Source organism: Arvicanthis niloticus, chromosome 6 (assembly GCF_011762505.2).
Source record: "Arvicanthis niloticus isolate mArvNil1 chromosome 6, mArvNil1.pat.X, whole genome shotgun sequence".
NCBI classification, from domain to species: domain Eukaryota; kingdom Metazoa; phylum Chordata; class Mammalia; order Rodentia; family Muridae; genus Arvicanthis; species Arvicanthis niloticus.
In genome coordinates this window covers 99,038,838-99,059,333 of record NC_047663.1, presented here as the reverse complement: position 1 = coordinate 99,059,333, position 20,496 = coordinate 99,038,838, and the positions used below count along the sequence as shown (strand labels likewise).

General features: G+C 42.7%; 1 protein-coding gene across 1 annotated transcript in view; it reads left to right on the top strand.

Annotated features, from left to right (window-relative positions):
• The window catches only part of Grin2a (glutamate ionotropic receptor NMDA type subunit 2A), a 415,299-nt gene that overhangs the window by 354,788 nt on the left and 40,015 nt on the right, over positions 1–20,496 (top strand). Inside the window, exon 12 of the mRNA XM_034508024.2 lies at positions 13,695–13,882. Within this exon, the coding sequence (XP_034363915.1) occupies positions 13,695–13,882 (188 nt within the window). The remainder of the gene's footprint in view (positions 1–13,694; positions 13,883–20,496) is intronic.

Genomic DNA, 20,496 nt, shown 5'->3' with positions numbered 1-20,496 from the left:
AGTGAAACATGATCCCTTGGATTCTAGAGAGTAAGTAGTTTAAGACACAGTAGAATAATTGATGGTTTTATTTTAGTCCATTTTAATGCAGTTATTTGGACATTGATGTAAAAGTCTAACTTTTCTTCCCTCCTTCCCTTCTTGTATTTAAGTTTTTTTATTAGCATATATTATCCCTGCAAAGTCATGAGGTTCATTAAGACATTTCCATCCATGGATATATGAAGCATTGCAGTCATGTACCGTGTTTTATGAGCTTAACTCACCAACTCTCAGACCCCATTTTCCAGTTTTCTATTTGATTTCTTTCCCAGCCAACACTATAGGCAAATAAACTTTTTGTCTCCCTTCATATACAGCAAAGTGAATAATTACTTTGAAGGGAGGATTATCATTTCTCTTGATTTTTTGATTGTGATAGAATACAATTACCATAAAAATTATCATAGTTGTTTTCAGTGAAGAGGGTCAGTGATATCAAGTACATTCAAGATGTGATATCAGCATCATGACCACCTGTTCTGATTTTATTCTGTTGCTGTGATTCAATACTCTGACCAGAAGAAACTTAGAGGACTAAAGGGTCTATTTGGCTCACACTAACAGGAGATACTCCATCACTGAAGAAAGTTAAGAGAGGAATGTAAAGCAGAAGTAAAAAATAAATGCTGCTTATTGATTCACTGTCTGGCTTATACTCAGCTAACTTTCTTATACAATCTAGGACCACCTGCCTAAGGAATGGTGCTGCCCATAGTAGACTAGGCCCAGCTACATAAAGTAACAATTAAGACAGGCCTCCTTAGACAAGCTCTCTGGCTAGTTTGATCTAGGCAATCTCTTGATTGAAGCTCCCTTCTCAGGTGATTCTGTGTTGTCTGAAGTTGAAAGCTAAAATTCTCATAGAAAACCATCTATTCCCCCAAATTCTTCATTTTTTATCTTTTAAACATCAAACTTGGAATCCTTGAAATGTAAAATCTATTCTTCCTGTGATCCCAGTAACTACCATTCTAGTTCTTATCTTTATGATTCTGTCCTGCAAGGTCCCTGTTTAAATAAAGTTGAAAAGTGTGTGTGTGTGTGTGTGTGTGTGTGTGTGTGTGTGTGTGTGTGTAGTTGTTGAGTTTTAGGGGTTCTATATATCTTTCACATATCAATATATTAATCTTTTACCACACAGATGATTTGAACATATGTTCTACTTTGTGAGCTGAATTTTACATTTCAGTTATGTTGGCAATATCATTGATGCACAATTTTTAAGCATTAAGCCCATATTTTTACCTGAGCTCATGTTTCTACAAAGCTCAGGTTGATGATCTGTGTGTCCAGTTGTGTGTCCATGTTTGTGGGTGTGCAATGCACATGTGTATATGATTCCACGTGGAAGTCTGAGGGCATCTCAGGGATTACCCCTTCTCACCTAGGTTTTGAGGTGTGGTCTCTCACTTGGACGTGTGTCTTAGCTGGTTCAGGTAAGCTGACTGGCCTGTGAGCCCCAGAGAATCTCCTGTTTCTGCATTCTCCACACTGGGGTTAAAAAATACACGACTACACACAACTTTTTACCTGAGTGCTGGTGATTAAACTCAAGCCGTTTGCTTGTTCAGAACATACTGAGACATCTCCATAACCTTTATTCTTCATGATAAAAAAAAAAAAAAACAACTATGATTACCCATCCCAGCAAGGGCAGAAAGATCTTCACAGCAAAGCAAACACTGATCTTTTAGTCTTTGGCACAGGTTTTCAAAGTCCATGGCATTCAGGGGGAGCATATGTTTACCAGGAACTGGGTTTGTGATTCTGATATCCATGGTCCTCGGGCTTTTAGATGCTAATCTCTTAAATACCAAGAGATGGAGTTATCTCTTTTCTCAGGGAGACAGGATGAGGAAAAGCAGGAGACATTCAGGAGGAGAGTACAGGGTATTGGGGATGTAAGAGAATGTTACTTTAAGTCTGGATTCATTAAACTGGAAGGACCTTTGGCCATCACTTCATGTCATTTGCACCCTACTAAGATGTCCTGGTTCGTGAGCTGCTGCCCTGAGTGAACGGAGCACAAACCCTTACTCAGTCCCCAACAGTTTCTGAGGTAGGTACCATTTTATTTGCTCCCGAAGATGAAGAACATGAAAATCAGCAAGATGAACAGATGGCACAACAAGCTATTTAGCAAACTCACTGTATGGTAGAATTAGCAAGCATAGGGCTCAGGCTTGCCTCCCACTTGGCAATGCTGGCTAGAGAGTTAGATGGATAGGAATAGTGTTCAAGGCAGGATTAGAAAGTGCAGTTGTATGGTCCTATATGATATGCGCATCTTATGTAATATACTGCGAGATGACCTTAGAGTTGATACAACACAGCATCCCTATTTCTTCTCTCCAAAGAAACTGGCCCAGCAATGCAGGAACAGCAGAGAGAAAGGTAGATGTGGGGTGCGTCAGGATGGTTGCTATGCTGAGCAAGTTCTTTCAAGGATACCATCTGAGTGGGGCTATTTGCTATATTTTATCAGTCAGACAGAATCAAGCATGCATGGTTCATTTTCAGCTGCTGAGTTCGAAAGCGGGCGTAGACATCAGCGCTCAGCGAGCTGTTCTAAATGGGATCACGTCATCTCGAGAGAAAAGCAGATCGACAATGACCTGGTTTCTGAGATCCACCCCCACGCTGAAAATACAGCTCAAAAATAATTGCTACCACATCATACAGTTAGGGTTTTTTTTTTTTTTTTTTCCCTTAATAAAAACTCAAGAAAGCAGAGACATCTTTCTTCTTTTTGTCCTTGGAATGACTTCCTGTTAAACTCCATCAAAAACAATATTAAAAGATTTTTCAAGGCCCTCCATAAAAAAGTGTTAAAAATAGGAAAACTGGAGGTGGGGGAGACATTGAATGATGTGTATTCACGGTTCTGTAAACTCAGAGATGGAGACCGAGGGGAAAGAAGAGGAAGAAAGGAGATGAAATGGAAATCTATCCATGAGGAGATGGGTCAATCAGTACAGAGCTTTCCCTGTAAGCACAAGGACCTGAGCTCATCTCCAGAACTCATGTAGAAAGCTAAGCGTAGCCATACTCACTGGGGAGGTGGACAGGACACTCCCTGGGCTCACTGGCCTGCCAGCCTAGCTAACCTACTCAAGTCTGATAAGCCGTAGACCTAAGGAGGTGGGTGGAGTTTCTGAGTCTGTTCTCTGACTCCATGTACATCTGTGTGCATGCATGTACGCAAACACACACACACACACACGTGTTTGTGTGTGTGTGTGTGTGTGTGTGTGTGAAATGGATACATCTGGAAGCTTGTTGACAGCCTTCATGCAAGGCAGTCTGCTGGGCTAGTCATTTTGTCACATCTCTCAGGCTCTGTACCATTAACAGCCTTGGTTTTGTTGTTTTGTTTTACATCTAAGCCAAACTTTTGCCCATAGACAATATGTGTCTCACAACTAATAATGGTTGGCTTTATGCTTGGTCTATGACTTGAAAATTCATAGTTCAATTTGTGATTCTCCTTCAACAATTATGAGAGTGTGTGGTGTGGATATCCGTTTGCTGGCTTTCCCTGAAGCCTTTAATGCTGTTTCACATCCGAATGTGCTTAATTCAAATTGCTTTATCCACCCATTTGAAGCTCATTTTATTACATTTTGAATTGTTTTGGGAACTCACTGAGGTATTTCTTACCGATGGGTAACATTTATTGGGCATTGACCTTGTGTAGGTCCTGTTCGGGGGAGGGGAGGGCTTGGTCAGCATAATTCTATTTACACCTTGTGTCAGGGCTGTGTGACCATGACATGGCTGTCTTCTATTCTGAAATATAAGACACAGGCAGAGAGGGATGGAGCACAGTATCTAGGATAAGTCCTGCTCCAGAGCCAACGCTTTGAGTCACAACTTAAATACAGTAACAACGGTGGCCATCTCTGTGACAACGCACAGCCTGGTTGGCTCTAATTGCCCATTGTTATATAAAGCTGGTACCAAGTTTGTAGAGGATTTCATTTCAACACTTCTCTTCCTTCTTTGAAATTTTTATTGCTATTTTCAAATGAATAGTTCTCCTTCCATTTAGATGGAAAAGATGAGTGAAGCCCCAGATGAAACTGTATTCCTTGACAGTAGAGCTATACACAGATGCTTTCTCTTGAGAAACACAAAAAAATTAAGAACTCCCTGGAAGATTCTGTATTCTTATTTTTAAACATGTGTGTGCATGTGTGCAGGCTGACATGCATGTGTATGCACATGCATGTGGAGGCTGGGGGTCAGCCTTTGGCATTCTTCCTAGGAGCCCTGACCACCATGTGTTTTTGAGACAGGGTCTCTCACCAGCTTAGAACTCAATGTCAGGTAAACTGTTTGCCCATCTCTGACTCTTCAGCATTAAAATTATAATGGCCCTGGGTTCTGAGGATGGACTCGGGTCCTCTTGCTTACAAGTCATACATTTTACTGACTGGGCCATTGTCCCAGCTGAGATTCCATATTCTTTGGGTGTGTCTCCTGTCACTATCTGCTGAGCCCACAGGAGTCCTTCAAATCTATGGTTGTTTCTTTCCCTTTTGATTCTGCTGAATATGCAACTTCTCTGTTTTGAAGAAGAGTTTGAGGTTTGGAACAAAGTAAGCAGCAACAAATCCAAAGATCTGCAAGAGCAGAGCCAGCATTCAGAGTCTGACCTGTGGTCCCTTTTTGGTCTGAGAAAAAGATGATGCTGAGACAGATCAGATCTGCTTGTTACAAGGTATAGGATTAGGATCAGAGCATCCAAGTTCTTGACTGTCTGTATCTTAGAAACAGGTTCCTTTTCTCCCAACAGATAAATTACAAACAGGCCTCTACTTGTCAGGGACTTGAAATGGTTGGTCATAGCACCAAGTGTCAACCTTGTGTGGTCTTTTCTCAATATCTCTTTTCATCAGCCTTTGGAGGAAGGAGCCTTTCATTAGTGGGGATACCTCAGGCTATAAAATCATCTAGAGCACATTGTGAGACCAAGGGAGCCCTTGGTCTAACTGCAAACTCAGAAAAACCCCACCATCCTCCTGTAGAGAATTGCAGGTAGGTTCTGGGCTGTGGCTCACACCTGTGATTTAAATACTGGCTTATCAATTGAGAGGCAGACACAAGAGGATCATGACTTTGCAGCTATTCTTGGCTACACACTGAGACTCTATCTCAAAATAAGCACTTTTTACAGGATGCTGGCCTTTCAAGTAGAAATGCATTCTCTTGGTTCTAGGGACCCGAAGTCCAAAGTCAAGGGACCAGTGGGGACACACATGTTTCTTCCAAGATTTCAAGTAGAGAATAATTCTCACCTCTTCCATCTTCTGATTCTGGTGTTTTCATGTTCCCTCTGCTTGTAGCTGCCTTTCTCTTATGTATCATCATGTCCACATGGCCTTCTCTCCCTAGGTATCTTTTCTTCTTATAAAGGTGAGGCCATTTGATTTAAGGGCCATCATATACTCTGGATATTTTTTATGTCAAGATCCTCAGCTAATAATATCTTCAAAGACCTGGTTTATCACTTATTGATAATATTCATCCAATGAAAATCACAAAAACCACAGTGGGCTTCTTTCAGCACTACCTCCTGGCAAGTTTCTAATGTCAGCATGCGCAGGGAAGTATATCCTTGGCCATCTTAGGACATGTGCCACATCCATGTGCCATGATTCCAAGGCTCCATCTGTAGATGCTCTGGAGAGAACGAGGTTGTATTCTACAAGGAGACACAATGCATATGAGTCTAGTGTTAAAGCTTGTAGGAGAACCCCACCCTTGGGTGGCCATTGTGCCATGAAGTCTTCACAGCACCCTGTTGAGTTTGCAGATTGGCATGTCTGCTATACATATGGGGAGTCACTGGTTATGTTATCTGCTCAAGCATAGAACCAGTGAACTCTCATTCTAGGATCTTTGCTCTGGACCATCATGCTCTCTGCATCTCATTATGAAACAGTTCTCAGAGCCAAAATGAAAAGATAGCCAGAAATGAGTAAATATCCCATTGACCACACACCAATATCAAACCACCCCTGGCTGGATAAATATTGATTTGATGTATAGTCCATTTCTCTTAGACCTTTGCTGTATACATTTACATCTATTTATGTGTCCACCTATAATTACACATTTTATTTCTGCAGATGCTATGTAACTATAAGCAGTAGGTCAAGATTTTCAAGTACTATGTTTTGATGAGTTTCTGGATATGTAGGTGTTTTTGCCCTCATCCTCTTGAGCTGCTGGAAAAACCTCCATGTTTATGCATCGTAGTTTACTCAAGCATTTCCTTCTACTGGAGATTTTCCGGTTAGCCAAAGGACATTAGTCAGAGGTCTGTCTTAAAGATCTTAATGAATCCTATGCTCCCTTTTGCAAGTCGTTCTTTGGGGATGAGGGCAAATAGAATTCCTCAGTCAAATATTCACACGTTCTTGAAACTTTAGTGGTCAACTGACTGATTTTTTAATTTGCCTCCTTCTGAGTGGCTTCCTGATAAATTGTGGACTTAGGGATGAGAAAGACTCAGTTTCACACTCTGGCTCTAGTTAAAATATTTGCTATGTGCCTTTTGGCAAGTTAAATAACAGCTCTAAGCCTATTCCCTGTATCTGTGAGGTCTCTTGACTTGTACTTTTATGGAGAATTAGATACTGTGACTTAGGAGAGCTATTGGCATCAAGTCCTGCACAATCCAAAATGTGACTGATTTATGTTTTCTTTCTTTTACAATTTCTGGATATACAAATTCCTTGTTGTTTGGTCCTGGGATCTAACAAAGTCTTCCAATTCACAGTGCATGTTCTTGGTAGAAATAATATGAATTAAACTGACAACAGCTAAAAGCACAGAGGATGAAATTTGTTATTGATTTAAAATCTATAGATGACTGGAATCCTCATGGCTAATTTTGTAGTTCTGCACAATTTTTGACTCAGGAGAATTGGACTTGGTGGAAATAATAACTACAGAGAAAAATCTTAAATGACAGGAGTCATAAATTAGTTGAATTTGTTTTGCTTCAAATGTTGATCAATGAATCAAATCTTCATGAAATTTACAAAGAATTGACTCCAGTAGAAACAGTTTCCAAAATACAAAAGGGGATGGACAATTTAACTATGCAAGATATTGATCTAGGAGTTAAATCAGCTTAACGGAATTTACTATAAAAGTAATCAATGCCAGTGCAATTCTGATTTCAATGTTTGCACTCACAAACTCGGAGTGAGAACTGTGAGCCTGAGGCAAGAGAGATAACAGTGACGAAAGCTTGATGCTCTTCTAGAGGCCAGGAGATCCATTCCTAACACCCATGCTGAGTGGCTGCCTGTAACTCCAATCCCAGATCCAAAGCTCTATTCTGTCTTCAACAGGCACCCACATACACACATGCACACACAAGCACACACCCCACTGAAGTAAATATATGCCTTTTTTGTAAGTGTGAGCCTAGAATCTGCAAGATGGCTCAGTGGGTAATGGCACTGCCTGGTTTTCATCCCCAGAACCCATGTTGAAAGGAGAGAACCCACTAAAGGAAATTTTACTTTTATCTCCACATGGGTTCCATCACACACACACACACACACACACACACACACACACACACAAACACACACACACACACAAACAAGTGAACATGTGCATACACACAATTAATTAACTGATTAATTAATTAATATGTAGATAGATAAATATAAGAAAAATATTTGGAAAATATGAGTCTAAATATGAACTCAGGCCCTCAAGTTTGCATAGCGAGTGTCTTACCCACTGAGCCATCTCCTCAGCCTGGACTCTTCTCATTTTCCTAGCAAAGCTTTGACATGACCTAAAAAAATGCATTCAGTTATCATCAAAGAGACATTTCTGTTTTCATAACACTTGAGACTAGTCCTCTAAACACACACACACACACACACACACACACACACACACGATTTATTAATTCATTAGAACAAGCCACTGTCTTGTTAAAGGCTTCTTGAATGTTAATGAATGAATAATTAACTTTAACTATATAATTAGCCTTTAAATGTGCTGAGACCCCCTCCCCCATGAGAGCATCTGAAAACATGAATAAGATGACGAGCTAAAACCGGAAGCTTTTGATTAGGAAATATCAGGCTGCCTGGCAACAGAAGTCTCAATCCCAGAAAGGACTCATGCCTCTTCAATGATGGGGTACAGTCTTTACTGGAATACAGGGGATCAGATTCTCTAACAAATGGTTTGGGGCTAGAAGCAGCCTTGCAAGGGCATTGTATAGATACAAGCAAGTTGAAGCTACAGAAGTGACAAGGTCAGATTTCCCCTGGGAAGGCTATAAAGCTCTCCAGGGCTGTCAAAGTCCCTGCAGGAAATTAACAGGCTCAAGTCGCTAAATACTCTCATGAGACCCCGCCTTATTTGGGTTGCCTTGCATATTTGCAGGTCTGATTTCCCCCTCTTCTGAATTACCATCATTTCTAATCATTTGTATTCCCTGAAAACCAGCAGTTTCCCAAGGAGAGAGTGGTAGCATCTACACAGATTCTACGGTGTCTGGTTTGTGTGTGTGTGTGTGCATGTGTTGTTTGGGGTTCCAGCCTCCTCATTGAGAAGCAAGAGTGTCAACTCATCTGCCACAAAAGGAGTGGAGCTTCCAAAACAGGTGGTATTGGCTTCAGGGTACCAGATAGAACTCTGTCCCCACCTCAGACCCTGGCCTTTGAGCCTCCTCCTGCCCAGTGGGAGAAGCACTTAATTGGCAACGTAAGAAAGGTGGTTTCCTCTTGTACATGGAGAGAGAGCACTGGTAACTGGGCTCTGTCACTTCTGAGGCCTGTCCTCTCACGTGAACGCTTAGGTCTGAAGGATGAAGTCCCCCAGGGCCTGCCTTTGCTCTATGCTGCTCGGAGTTCAGCACTGCCAGTCTCCCTTCAGTACCAACAGTCTTGTCTCCAACAGTCACAGCTCAGAGGCCTCAAATGCTTGTGGCCAAATCAAACTCTTTTCAGTGGTCAACCTTGGTTTCCAGCAAGAGCCTAACAGCAACAACCTAACAGTTTAAGGTACATTAAATCCGGGAAGGGCATCCGATGCAGTTAACCTCAGACCTACATGCTAAGTAAGTGTCTGCTTGGGAACAGACGAAAGTGACATCACCTGCCAGACATCTTTAAACTCTTACCCTCTGCCCTGTTCTTGCTTTGCCTTTTGTATCTGGCTGTTTACAGTGTTAACTCCTCATCTACATTTCCTGAATAGTACATGGAACCACATCTTCTTAGTCATTACATCCTAGGGGCTCTGTGGCCTAGGCATCCTCCTAAGTCTCAGTTCAGCTTTGCACACTTAAAATCAGGGAAATGGCGTCCAGTCAGGTTCATGCTCACTGCCTCGGCTTCCCTAGTCAGACAATCAGCAACACACGCAGACAGAGAGTGGGTTCATCCTGGCACACCTACATCCCTGGGTGCTGCAGCCTCTTCAAAAGACATGTCTACTTAAGCATAGGTAGAGAAATAATCATGGGAAAAACTGGAAGAAGGCAATGCAGGCAAAGTATTTGGAACTGGACTTCTTACAGGGGGTACATAAAAGTTGTGAGGCCTTTGGCCATAAACTGAACTCAACTGAATGTGTTTCTGCGTTTTAAGCATTTGCTATAAGCCGGCCATTGCATGCACTTTGCTTATGTAACATTACTTTGTTTTCAACAACCCTCTGAGGGCAGATACTGTCAGCTCCTCATTGCAGAGAGAAAAAGCCCAACCCGACCCATAACAAAACCAAATCAGAAATCCAGGTGCAGCGTCCAAAGCCTCTAGCTTCCCAGAACACTGGCAATTTAATTTCTTTCCATTTGAACAACACCGCTGTTTTCAATTAGGAACAGGTTAAGAGTATAACTTTTTGGAATGTTAGCAAGGAGGAGAACCCAGAATTTGGCTACCACAGCCTTCCTCTATACCTGGTGGATGGTGTCCATCACCGTGGCTCTCAGCCACTTTCAGCTATTTTTATTAGTATCTCTATCAGTGCAGTTCAATGAAATTATAAACTCACTTCCTTGGCAGGCTATATTAATTACAGTTCAAAGGCCACTGCCCACAGGAGACTGCAGAAGCGGGACGTTTGCATTGCTGCAGGAAGCTCCTGTGGACAGTGCTGGTGCAGAGAGTACTAGAGTGCAGAATATGGAATTCCACCATTGCACCCAAGGCTGCCTTAGGTTTCCAGAAGCTTGCATGCCTGTAGACAAATAGAAAACACAACAGGAATGATGTTGTTTGTCTCCTGGGTGACAATGCGTTACGTCTCAATGTGATTGATCTATGACAAGTGCTATGTACAAACAATAGCCCTGAGTTTGATTTTGTTTGACATATTCAAGAATGTGTGTGGTGTCTGTATATGGTGTATTATGTGGTGTTTGCACGTGTGTGTGTGTGCGCGCGCGCGCGCACACGCACCACGCAGTGCTCGGGTTATAGGCACATGCATGGACATATCATTTTATTTTTAATGTGGTATGGGGATTTGAACTTTGGTCCTTATGTTTGTATGGAAAGTGTTCTTACCCACTGAGCCATGGATATTGTTTTGAACAGGCATGTATCTGTGTCCATTTGTATGTAGACCCCAGTGCTCTCGAATTACTGGTGTGTGAGAGAGAGAAAAATGGATTTCATGCAGCCTCAGTTTCACATGTTAATGCCACTTATGTTCTGCTGTGACCCCAGGAACACAGAGAGTTGGTCCGGCAAGAACAGGTTCTCATCTGTGATTCCCTATAGCTGCAACCCTGAGGTCATGCTCCTCTGGCCCCTCCCGCCAGTGAGTGAATGCTTCTGTCAGGACCAACCACTTCTCTGGCATGGAATGCCTTGCCTCTTTCCTTTCTGTTCATCTGGCTGTTGCTCAGCAAAACGTTTGTCACAAAATACAGTACCAATTTGCAGAATCTGCAATCCCAATGTCCAATACCCTAACAATACCAACTGAAGCTGCTGTTGAAAAACTCGTGCACGATGGCCAGGCTTGCCTTTTGATCTCCAGCCCAATACTGTATTATATGGGGCTGGGGGTGAAGTAAGATTTCAGATGCCAAGGATAGCGATAGATAGCCTAAAGCCTGGACTAGTTTGTATACATGTAAGTCTGTAGATGTGCGTGTATGGTTATTTCTTGAGGAACTGAGAGAGTTTGCTTTATAAAACCAAGAGTTCACAGCATCTCCATGGCAACCGTGGTACGTGAAGTATTGACATTGTAAGTACCTCGGCTTCATCAAAGAGACGAAATACCACAGATACAGTAGTACCCCATGTCAGATTCCCCTTTGATAGTCACAGGAGGTGACTCTCGGCTTACAGAATACTAGAATGTCTCAGAATCTCAGTGGAACACAATAGCCCCCTCACCTCACAGCTGAGGAGCCTGCTATCCAAAAGAGAGAAGTGGCTTTCCTGCGGCCATGCCTTCATCCGAGCCCAGACTAGGACTCAAATATGTCCTATCTGCTAACCCAGTGCTCTGGCACTATACTATGGATGGCTCTAAACCTTTTCTTTTTTCCTTTAATTTATTCTTTTATTATACTCAATTTAATTGAGTATAATCTTTTATACTCAATCTCTTTCATTCTCATCTCTTATCCCTTTTCCTCTCCTGAATCCCTTCTTCTTCCCAGCAAATCCCCCTCCTATCTTTATGTTCTTTTCTGTGACCCACTGCATTTGATTAGGGCTGCTTTCATGAGCATGGGGTGGGGGTGGGGGTGGGTTACAGGGGACAGAAAGGATATAAAGTTTGCAAGCTGATCCACAGGGAGAAGTTGTGCCCCCATGGGGAGTCTTCCCGCAGCTGCCTTTGACAGACTTCTCCTGCCACTTTTATTTTTCTTTGTAACAGTATTTTATATCCCCTTGTTAAAGAAAGGCAATGAAGTGAAGACTGCAGAGGGAAACTGAGTGATCTCTGGTGCAGTCCTCACGCCTTTTTTAGAGTGAACACATTCATTCCTGTGCTTCAGGGGTAACAGTTTTGGCCCTTTCAGATAACGTCAGATTTTTGAAATTATGTTTATGCTCACTAGTAGGGTTCTAGGTGATGACTGGGACCAGCCAAATCATTCACAAGACCACAAGACGCAAAGATGTTTGCCATTGGGAAACGGTGGGTGTGGAGTGTCACACAGGACTGCTGAAGTGATTGATTCCAAAGCTGTGGCCATGTGCAAACATTCTCAAAGCACCTCAAAGTATAGATGCAATACTGCAATAAAAGTCAACGGTATCAGAAGAGAAGAAAACACTGTTTATTTGACATGGAGATAGGCTTGGTATAGGTGAAATGCGAAAAGAAAGCAATCCGTGAAGTGATTTGGTGTGGTCCTTTGGAGGATGAAATAAAGGCGAGGAAAGTACAGCCGATGAGCAACCTCACCTTGCGAAGATGCTTTACGGGAACAGAATGCCGCTCTAATGGTTCATGCTCTAACGTCAGATTCGTAGGGAACTCTGGTTATTTGAGGATACCCTCATGAAGCAGCCTGATCTTACAGACAGAAACAACAGAAATTTGCTGCCCCTGAGGGTGGGAAAAAAAGGTTTGCCTTAGAGGTGTCATTGTTCACAAGCTACTAGCTATACAATTCAGCTCTTCACATACCACAGATCTCCCACGTGTGTTAGTGGTGTGTGTGTGTGTGTGTGCTGACATTGTCTCTTTTGATGAGGGCATCAATCATATTGGCATAGGGCTCCATCTAGTATGACTTCATCTTAACTGGTTACATCCACAGTGACTTTACTTCCAAACAGACCACATACTGAGGGTAGGGACTAGGGACTTCAACACTAATTTTTTTTAATGATAAAGGGATAATTAATCCATAACACCCCACCACAGCAAAGTTACAGTTGCACCCAAGAACATATGGCTCACAAAACCTAAACTATCCAGTTTGTTTTTACGTAAGACTTCTCCTAGTCCCTGTTGTATATATATGTGTGTGCATGTGAGTGTGTGTGTATGTGTGTGTGTGCATACAAGCCTCAGAAGACTATCCAGCCATATACTCATAGAGGTCATATCATAGTTACAGATTATGGCTTATGAAATTTATAACACTTATTTATTCACTTATATAATTTGAATTTTAATTATATTTTAATACCCTTCTATATTATTGGGCTTTTAAATGTTACTGTGTAATGATTTTGTAACGTGAACAGCAAGTGTATTTATGTAAGTCTTTAAAACAAAAAGGCATCATTCCTGATTAATTCCTCTTTACGGCTTGCATGCACTGCCTCATTCTACTGTCCTTTAGTGGCTTGTGGTGTTCTGAGGCAGGACTTTTAACCAGGCCACCACATCCCCACTGCTGGGAGGTGTTAAGGACAAACACTTAGCAAACAAAAAACCTGCCTGTTTACTCACTTGGGTATATGGATTCTTCGTGTCTTAATTTAGCTGCCTCTTGTAAGTTGGAAAGGAAAGGTTCTGGCTTTTATCTCCTCATTAAAAATAGATCCTTTTATGACAAGGGGCTGGAGCAACCATGAGTCACCATCTCCACTGTGTGGGGTGCTGGAGCGGGCTGGGAGAGCAGGGCCCTGAGATGGCACCTGGCCACCCCATGACTCCCTGGTGTCTTGTCATTTCAGGAAGTTGGACGCTTTCATCTATGACGCAGCTGTCTTGAACTACAAGGCCGGGAGGGATGAAGGCTGTAAACTGGTGACCATTGGGAGTGGGTACATCTTTGCCACCACGGGCTATGGAATTGCTCTGCAGAAGGGCTCACCCTGGAAGAGGCAGATTGACCTCGCTCTGCTCCAGTTTGTTGGTGATGGTAAGTAGAACCTTGTAGTTGACAAGGTAAGGCTCGGGATGAAGGATGCCAATAGATCCCTTAAAATATCCAGGCCATTCCTTTTGTACTTGAGAATGCAGAATTGTGTGACCCCCAAAGGTAGGCTACCTTCAGAACATTTGCTGGTAGCATTATATAACTGGGCTGTGTGTGAGTCAGCTTTTCATCGCTATGACAAAGAAACCCAGGATAAGCAACTTAAAGAAGAAAAAGGTTATTTTGTCTTGTGGTTTCCCCTCTGTGATCCAGTTGCTTTCAGGCCTGTGATGGAGCAGTGCATTGTGAAGAAAGCTTAAAGTTGGGGTGGGTGGGGGCTGCTGAGCCTATGATGACCAAGATGTGGCAATAGGGGTTAGGACAACGTTCAGCCTTCAAGGGCATGTCTCCAGTGACCCACTTCTTCCAACAGGCCTCACATTTTAAAATTTCCATCATCTTCCAGTAGCCCGCTGACTTATGAATTTATAAATGAGTTGATAAGCTATTGTTAGGATTGCAGCTCTCATAATCCAAACACCTCCCAGAATCCTTATCTCAGAACACAGTTGCATCAGAATCCAAGCATCCAATGTAAGAGTTTTGGGCTTGGGGCATTTAAGATCAAAGCTTTGATACTCTACCTTCATTTCTGTTTCTGGGATAAAACATCATGACTAAGATCAAAGAGGAAAGGGCTTCTTTGGCTTATGATTCCACATTACAGTTTATCATTGAGGGAATTCAGCAGTGGCTAAAGGAGCTAGCTCTATCACACAGGAGCAAAGAGAGGATAGCCCATTCTGGCTTACTGGTTGCTTATGCTCCAGCAAGCCTTCTCCCTATTACACAGCTCAGGACTGTATTCATGAAATAGCACTATTCACATTACAGGTGAATACTTTTTGCCTTAATTAACAGTCACAACAACCTCACACAGTCATTCCCACAGGACAGCATGATCAAGACAGTTCTTCAGTTGAAACTCACTTTATTGCTGACTCTAGGTTGTGTCAAGTTAAATGTTAGAATGAACCAACACAGAATCTAAGTCCTGATGTGTGTTCCCTAAATCCCAAATTATAGAAGCATTCCTCGAGGGGTTTGGACTAAGGGAAGACTTTTCTGGACCTATCAGCAGCAAGGGCAAATCAGCCTCCACTAACATGGTGGTTCTCACTATCTTGTGGAGATAAGAGGAAGTCTCTAGGAAAGGAAAAATGCCTAGTGTCCATACAAAGTCCCCTCCTCTGCTGCCCAACATGCAAACTACCCACAATTCCCCCTCTCACAGGATTTACAACCTAATGGAACCAACTGGGACAGTTGTGATCCATACTGCCAAACAGGCTGCCTGAGATTGTACTATCTTTCCTCCCATCTGCCCTTCTCCACTCTAACTGGTGTCTTAGAGACTTTTCCTACTGCTGTGAAGAAATACCAGACTATAGGAAGCTTAAGGCCCATCATACTAGGATTGTGAGGACGGTCACATTGCAGGTACACATCGCAGGAAGCAAAGAGTGAATCACAAGTTGGGCTTGCCTATAAAACCTCCAGACTTGCTCTAGTGATCCACTCCATGCAGCAAAGTTCTATCTCCTAAAAGATCCATAACCTTCCCTAACAGTGCTACCAGATAGGGACCACGTGGGTTGGCATACATGAAGCTACTGTGTGCATTTTACGCATTTCACATCCACACCACAGCTCCTAGTAACCACAGCCCATCCCTTAGCGTGATGAGATGCCTTCTAAAGTCCTGCCCTGTGAGCAACAGTTTCTACTGGGGTGTGGGGGGTACTAACACAAAGACAGTAGAATGTCAGTGTAGAGACCAGGCTAGTATCAGGAATTGCTCAGCGTGGTACACAAAAGGGAAGCCCCACTCAAAATGGATGAAGGTTATCATCAGAAACATTGCAGACCGAGCTATGATAAGTACAGTCGAGAGGGTAAAATATGACAACCACTGTAGCCAAACCTGATATTGGAATGAGCAAAGGTTATGGCAGGTTGGTGTGGATTTGAATGGAGTTTAGAACCCCTTTGTAGCTTTCCCTTTTTCTCTCAGGTCATAGGATTAAATCCTTAAGTTTTACAGTGCCATCAAAAATTCTAAATGGATTCTATATTTACCTCTCAAATAAGGACATCCGAGGCTCAGGATTCCCTGTAGGGCATTTGTATCTTCCTCGGATCACTGGTCATGTTCTGTGCTGTGTAACTGGGATTTGTGACTATGTTGGTCAGCTGTTGCTGTGAAATCCCACAGGCATACAGCAATGCGCCTCTGTTCTTCTGATGGGAGTACAAATGGAGTAGACAAGCCTGGGTTCAGGCCTGGATGAGTTTGATGGAGATGATTACTGCCACAGGTCAATGAGTCAAGTGTACCACCTCTGCCACATGCATGCTGGCTATGGGTCTTAGGCAGTCCATTGCTGGGCCTGGGAGAAGGTCTTCTCAGATGCACAAATGAAACACTTAGCTGTACATGGACGTGTGAAGTTTCTGCTTGGTCCCATGGCTTTCTTCTAATATTTTCCTCTCCAAAACAAGTCAGACAGCAAACCCCAAGCCTGACATATTGAACATACATTCTTCTATGAGAGGAGAAGGGACACGAGGAATGAGCACAGTGAAGATACTAGAATTTGGTGACAGTTTTTCACCCCTCTTCACGGGCTGGCCTAGTCAGCAAATGGGTCTTTGCTTCTAGCACAAACCACGGGGAAGCACAGGCCTGACGAGCAGTTGGTGGAAAATGGTTTGAGTGCATAAACACACATATGAATGAATGCTTGGTGTCAGGGTCTGTTTCACTTGACAGGAAGTGCTTAAATGTGGTAGTAGCTGTCAAATGAGCAAGCTTCAGCTCTAGCCCTGCTCACCGTTGCCACTCTTGTAGCATCTGTTATGAAGCCGTTGACATCTTCAGCAAACAGGGCATGTCAATCAGCATGCCTGGTGTACTACATGCATTCTTTAGTTTATTTTCAGATTCACTTGTTCATTCCTATTCTACAAAGATGGAAACCGACATTCAGGGGGCTTGTGGCACCCCTTGCCAATAACTGATGGCATCTCTACTGTAGGAAACTTTATCTAGAATGGATTCAGATGGGCAAAACTCTCATTCTTTTTATTTTTCTAAGATGTCTGGCAATGTTGATCGATCAGACACTTGATTTTAATAGGCACTCCAGGAAGAAGCAATTCAGTGCACATCTGAACTAACTCAGTGTGTGCTCTTCTTTCAAACACGTCTGTGACCTATCTTGGTCTCTGTTACTCACTTGTGTATGGGTCCAATATGTGTTTGCATGGTAAGAATGAAAAATGAAACAGAAGGACACATAGAAAGAGCTTAGCACGGAACTTGCAGCGTAATAATGGCTCCAAAATGTAAAGGGTCACCTCCCTGCTCTTTATCTGCATTAAAATAACTGCCATTGCTGTCTTCATGATAATCATCGCAGTCACAAATATCACTGAATATTCTTCCTTAGCGCTATCATCAGCACCACCTTCAACCAGTGTCCCAGTCACCACCATCACTCCCGTTTTCATCTTCACCACCAACAACATAGCATCATCATCAACAGCATTATCACCATCACTGTCACTGTCATACTTTTAATTGCATCATCCATGAATGATCTTCATGCAGCTAAGTCAGTGGTACATTAGCTACAACCGTTGTTACATCCCAGGAACAATCTTGTAGGGCTAAATGGGACCCATCGTCTCTGCAGCTTTTCAAGGTGCTTACATATAGAGCATCGGGTTCTTATAGATAGTTTATATCTTAGCTCATCGTTTTCCCAGCCGCACTGTTGGAGTCTGGAAATCTGTCCCTTTAGCTTCATCCGCAGAGGCCATCTGGAAGCAATGACATAGGAGAGAAAATGACGTTGCTCTGGGGGGCATTTTAAGATAATCTTCCCAGAAAGCCATGTCCAATTCTGAATGTCTCTCTAGGAGTAAATACATGAATTAGCACAGCTGCATAAATATTTCACTTATCTTATGCAGTTTCAGCAGGATTAATTACGCTCTAAAATTAGACCTGCAAAGAGCACAGTGCCAAGCAGTACCTAATTATTATTCATCCTTTAGAATGGAGTGTTTATCTCTTGTTATAGAGCAGCTCCAGTGGACGATTATGAGTCTAATGAGTGTCAAAAGCATAAAAAAATTTCCTAACTGGCTGTGTAAATATAACCTCTGAATGAAGTGTTTGGTTATAGGAGGATGACGTGAAATCTACCAGTCACTTCCCTAGAAAAATGGGCATTTCTATGTCTAGAGATGCACAAAACCTCAGTAGGACCTTGTTTGCCTTCTCTTGTCTCTCCATGTCCCCTTTGGGACAGAGGGGTACACCACAGGGTCTTTAGTTCCTATGTCAAAAAACTCACAAGTGCCCTTGGTCCCGTCAGTACTGATACTGGACTCTTATGGCAGAACACCCCCTGCTGATACAAGGCATGGATGTAATTGTCTTGTCTTATTTCTTCAAGATGCTCACAGGTGGCGACTATGTATAAATTTAAAATATGTAAATTTAAAATTTAAACATGTTTATAATAATCCATCTATGAATGCTTTGTAAAATATATAGACTATACACACATGCAATTTTATTAGATATCATGGATGCGTAAAAGATTCATCCAACACCTATGAAACACTAGATTTTAATGAGAATGTGTGGGAAGAGTAATTCATAAAGAACCATGGAGCAGTGAGATCTTAGAAAAAGAGAAGAGACCAGAGTTCACAGAGCCTCAGTACTGACCCAGCATCTAGTAAGTTTCTGTGGCACATGGGAAATTCCTAAAGATGACGTAATTGAGCTTCAAGGTCCTCTGAGAGCACATGACAGCTAGGACACATGAAGAATGGTGTTTCTAGCTTCAAAGTGGAGGTGAAAGGAGACGTCTTAGTGTTTATACAGCTCATGAGGTTTGTGATTTTCATCATAATTCTGGGATTTGAAGGGACAAAGGAATATTACAGAGGTCAAAACCCCAGGGTATGCCAAGGCCAATGAAAAAAAGACCTTGAGAGGTCAAACCCTATGATACACGCCTGAAATCTCAGCACTGAGGACGCCGAGGAAGAAGATGGTAAGTCTGAGGCAGGGCTTAGGGAGTAGCACAGCAGAAACACACTGACTAGGATGCACAAGATCCTGGGTTCCACTCTCAGCAGAGCCAAGGAGAAAATGGGCATCAAGGGAGTGTGAATATATATTATTTAAAAGCAAATGGTGCTCAGAACATAGAAGAAAGCTGCGATTTAAGCCCCTAGTCACTAGGGTCTAGTGAATGATCCAGCATCATGCTAAGTACATCATATGTAGACTAGCCACTCTAGAATGCTCTGGAGTGGATCTTGCCTATGCCTTTGCAGTATAGGAAAATGCAGCTCAGACCTCATTGAAAAGGGACCATCCCAAGGTCTCGTTTAAAGCAAAGATTTCATTTGAGAAGGCCTGAGTGAGAGTCAGCATTTTTAATCATCTCCCAAGTAGTGATGCCCTGGCCAACACCTTGTATAGATTTCTATAGATGTAAAAACTCAACCAAGTTTAATTGTCCCATCATGATCTAGTTTCTTCAAAACATCCTGTCCAAACTGGAGAGATTGCTCGGTGGCTAATGCTGCTCTTGCAGAGGATCTAAGTTCAATTCCCTCTTAGATGGATGCTCCAAACTCCCAGACTTTTGTTTGACAGCTTTGCTGTAATTGTTTAAAGGTTCATCCATATTGAACATGAGTTGAGGGGACCACAGCTATATTCTATATTAGCAAGAAACCCTACTGCAATCCAGCCTTAGAGTTTTGGGGAACACTAACTCAGTATATGGATGCCCACAAATCTTGAAGTGAGGTGACCATAGAGTGGAGTGGACTGCAAGGACCACTTCCTGCTTGTGAGTGATTCAGGGCAGACAGCCCTCTCCTTGTTTGTCGCTATTCTTCCTTTGAAGGACATAGGGGCGGCGTTTTTGACAGCGAGGGACTCCCTGCTGCCAGCCAGAGTGCAGAGTGTTCCTGTAACTGGAGATGTTCTTTTTGTAGCTAATTAGGATTTTCATAAATTGCTGTGGGCCACCAGATGAGCTGCTAATATCCTCCAATGCCCCCATCCAACTTCCAAGCTTAATTTCCTTGGGTGGAGCTGGCCACCCTGCAGTGTGGCTGGTAATGACCACACATGCCTCCACTCTGAGGAATACACACAAGGTCTTTGCAGGCTGTTGCTTTAGCTCCCGGAGAAGGGCATGGGCATGTGGACTAAGGCAGTCCCTGACTATCCTCCACACCCTATCACTCCTGACATCTGAAATGCTGTCATTTGGAATTGTACACAAGCATAGAACCTTTGATGCTTCCTGGACAAATGGAGATCCTTTTACCCTCTTCTGATTTTGTTTCTAGATTTGATGCACTCTGTCCTTCAGCCTCCTACTCCCCCAGGGACTCCCTTAAAGACAGGTACCTTGCCTTTCGACTTGCTGAGCTTCAGGCTCACAGCATCCTGTGGGACTTAGCAGTGCTTTGCTTACAAAGCAAAAGAGAGGAGATGAAGGCTCTGTAATTTA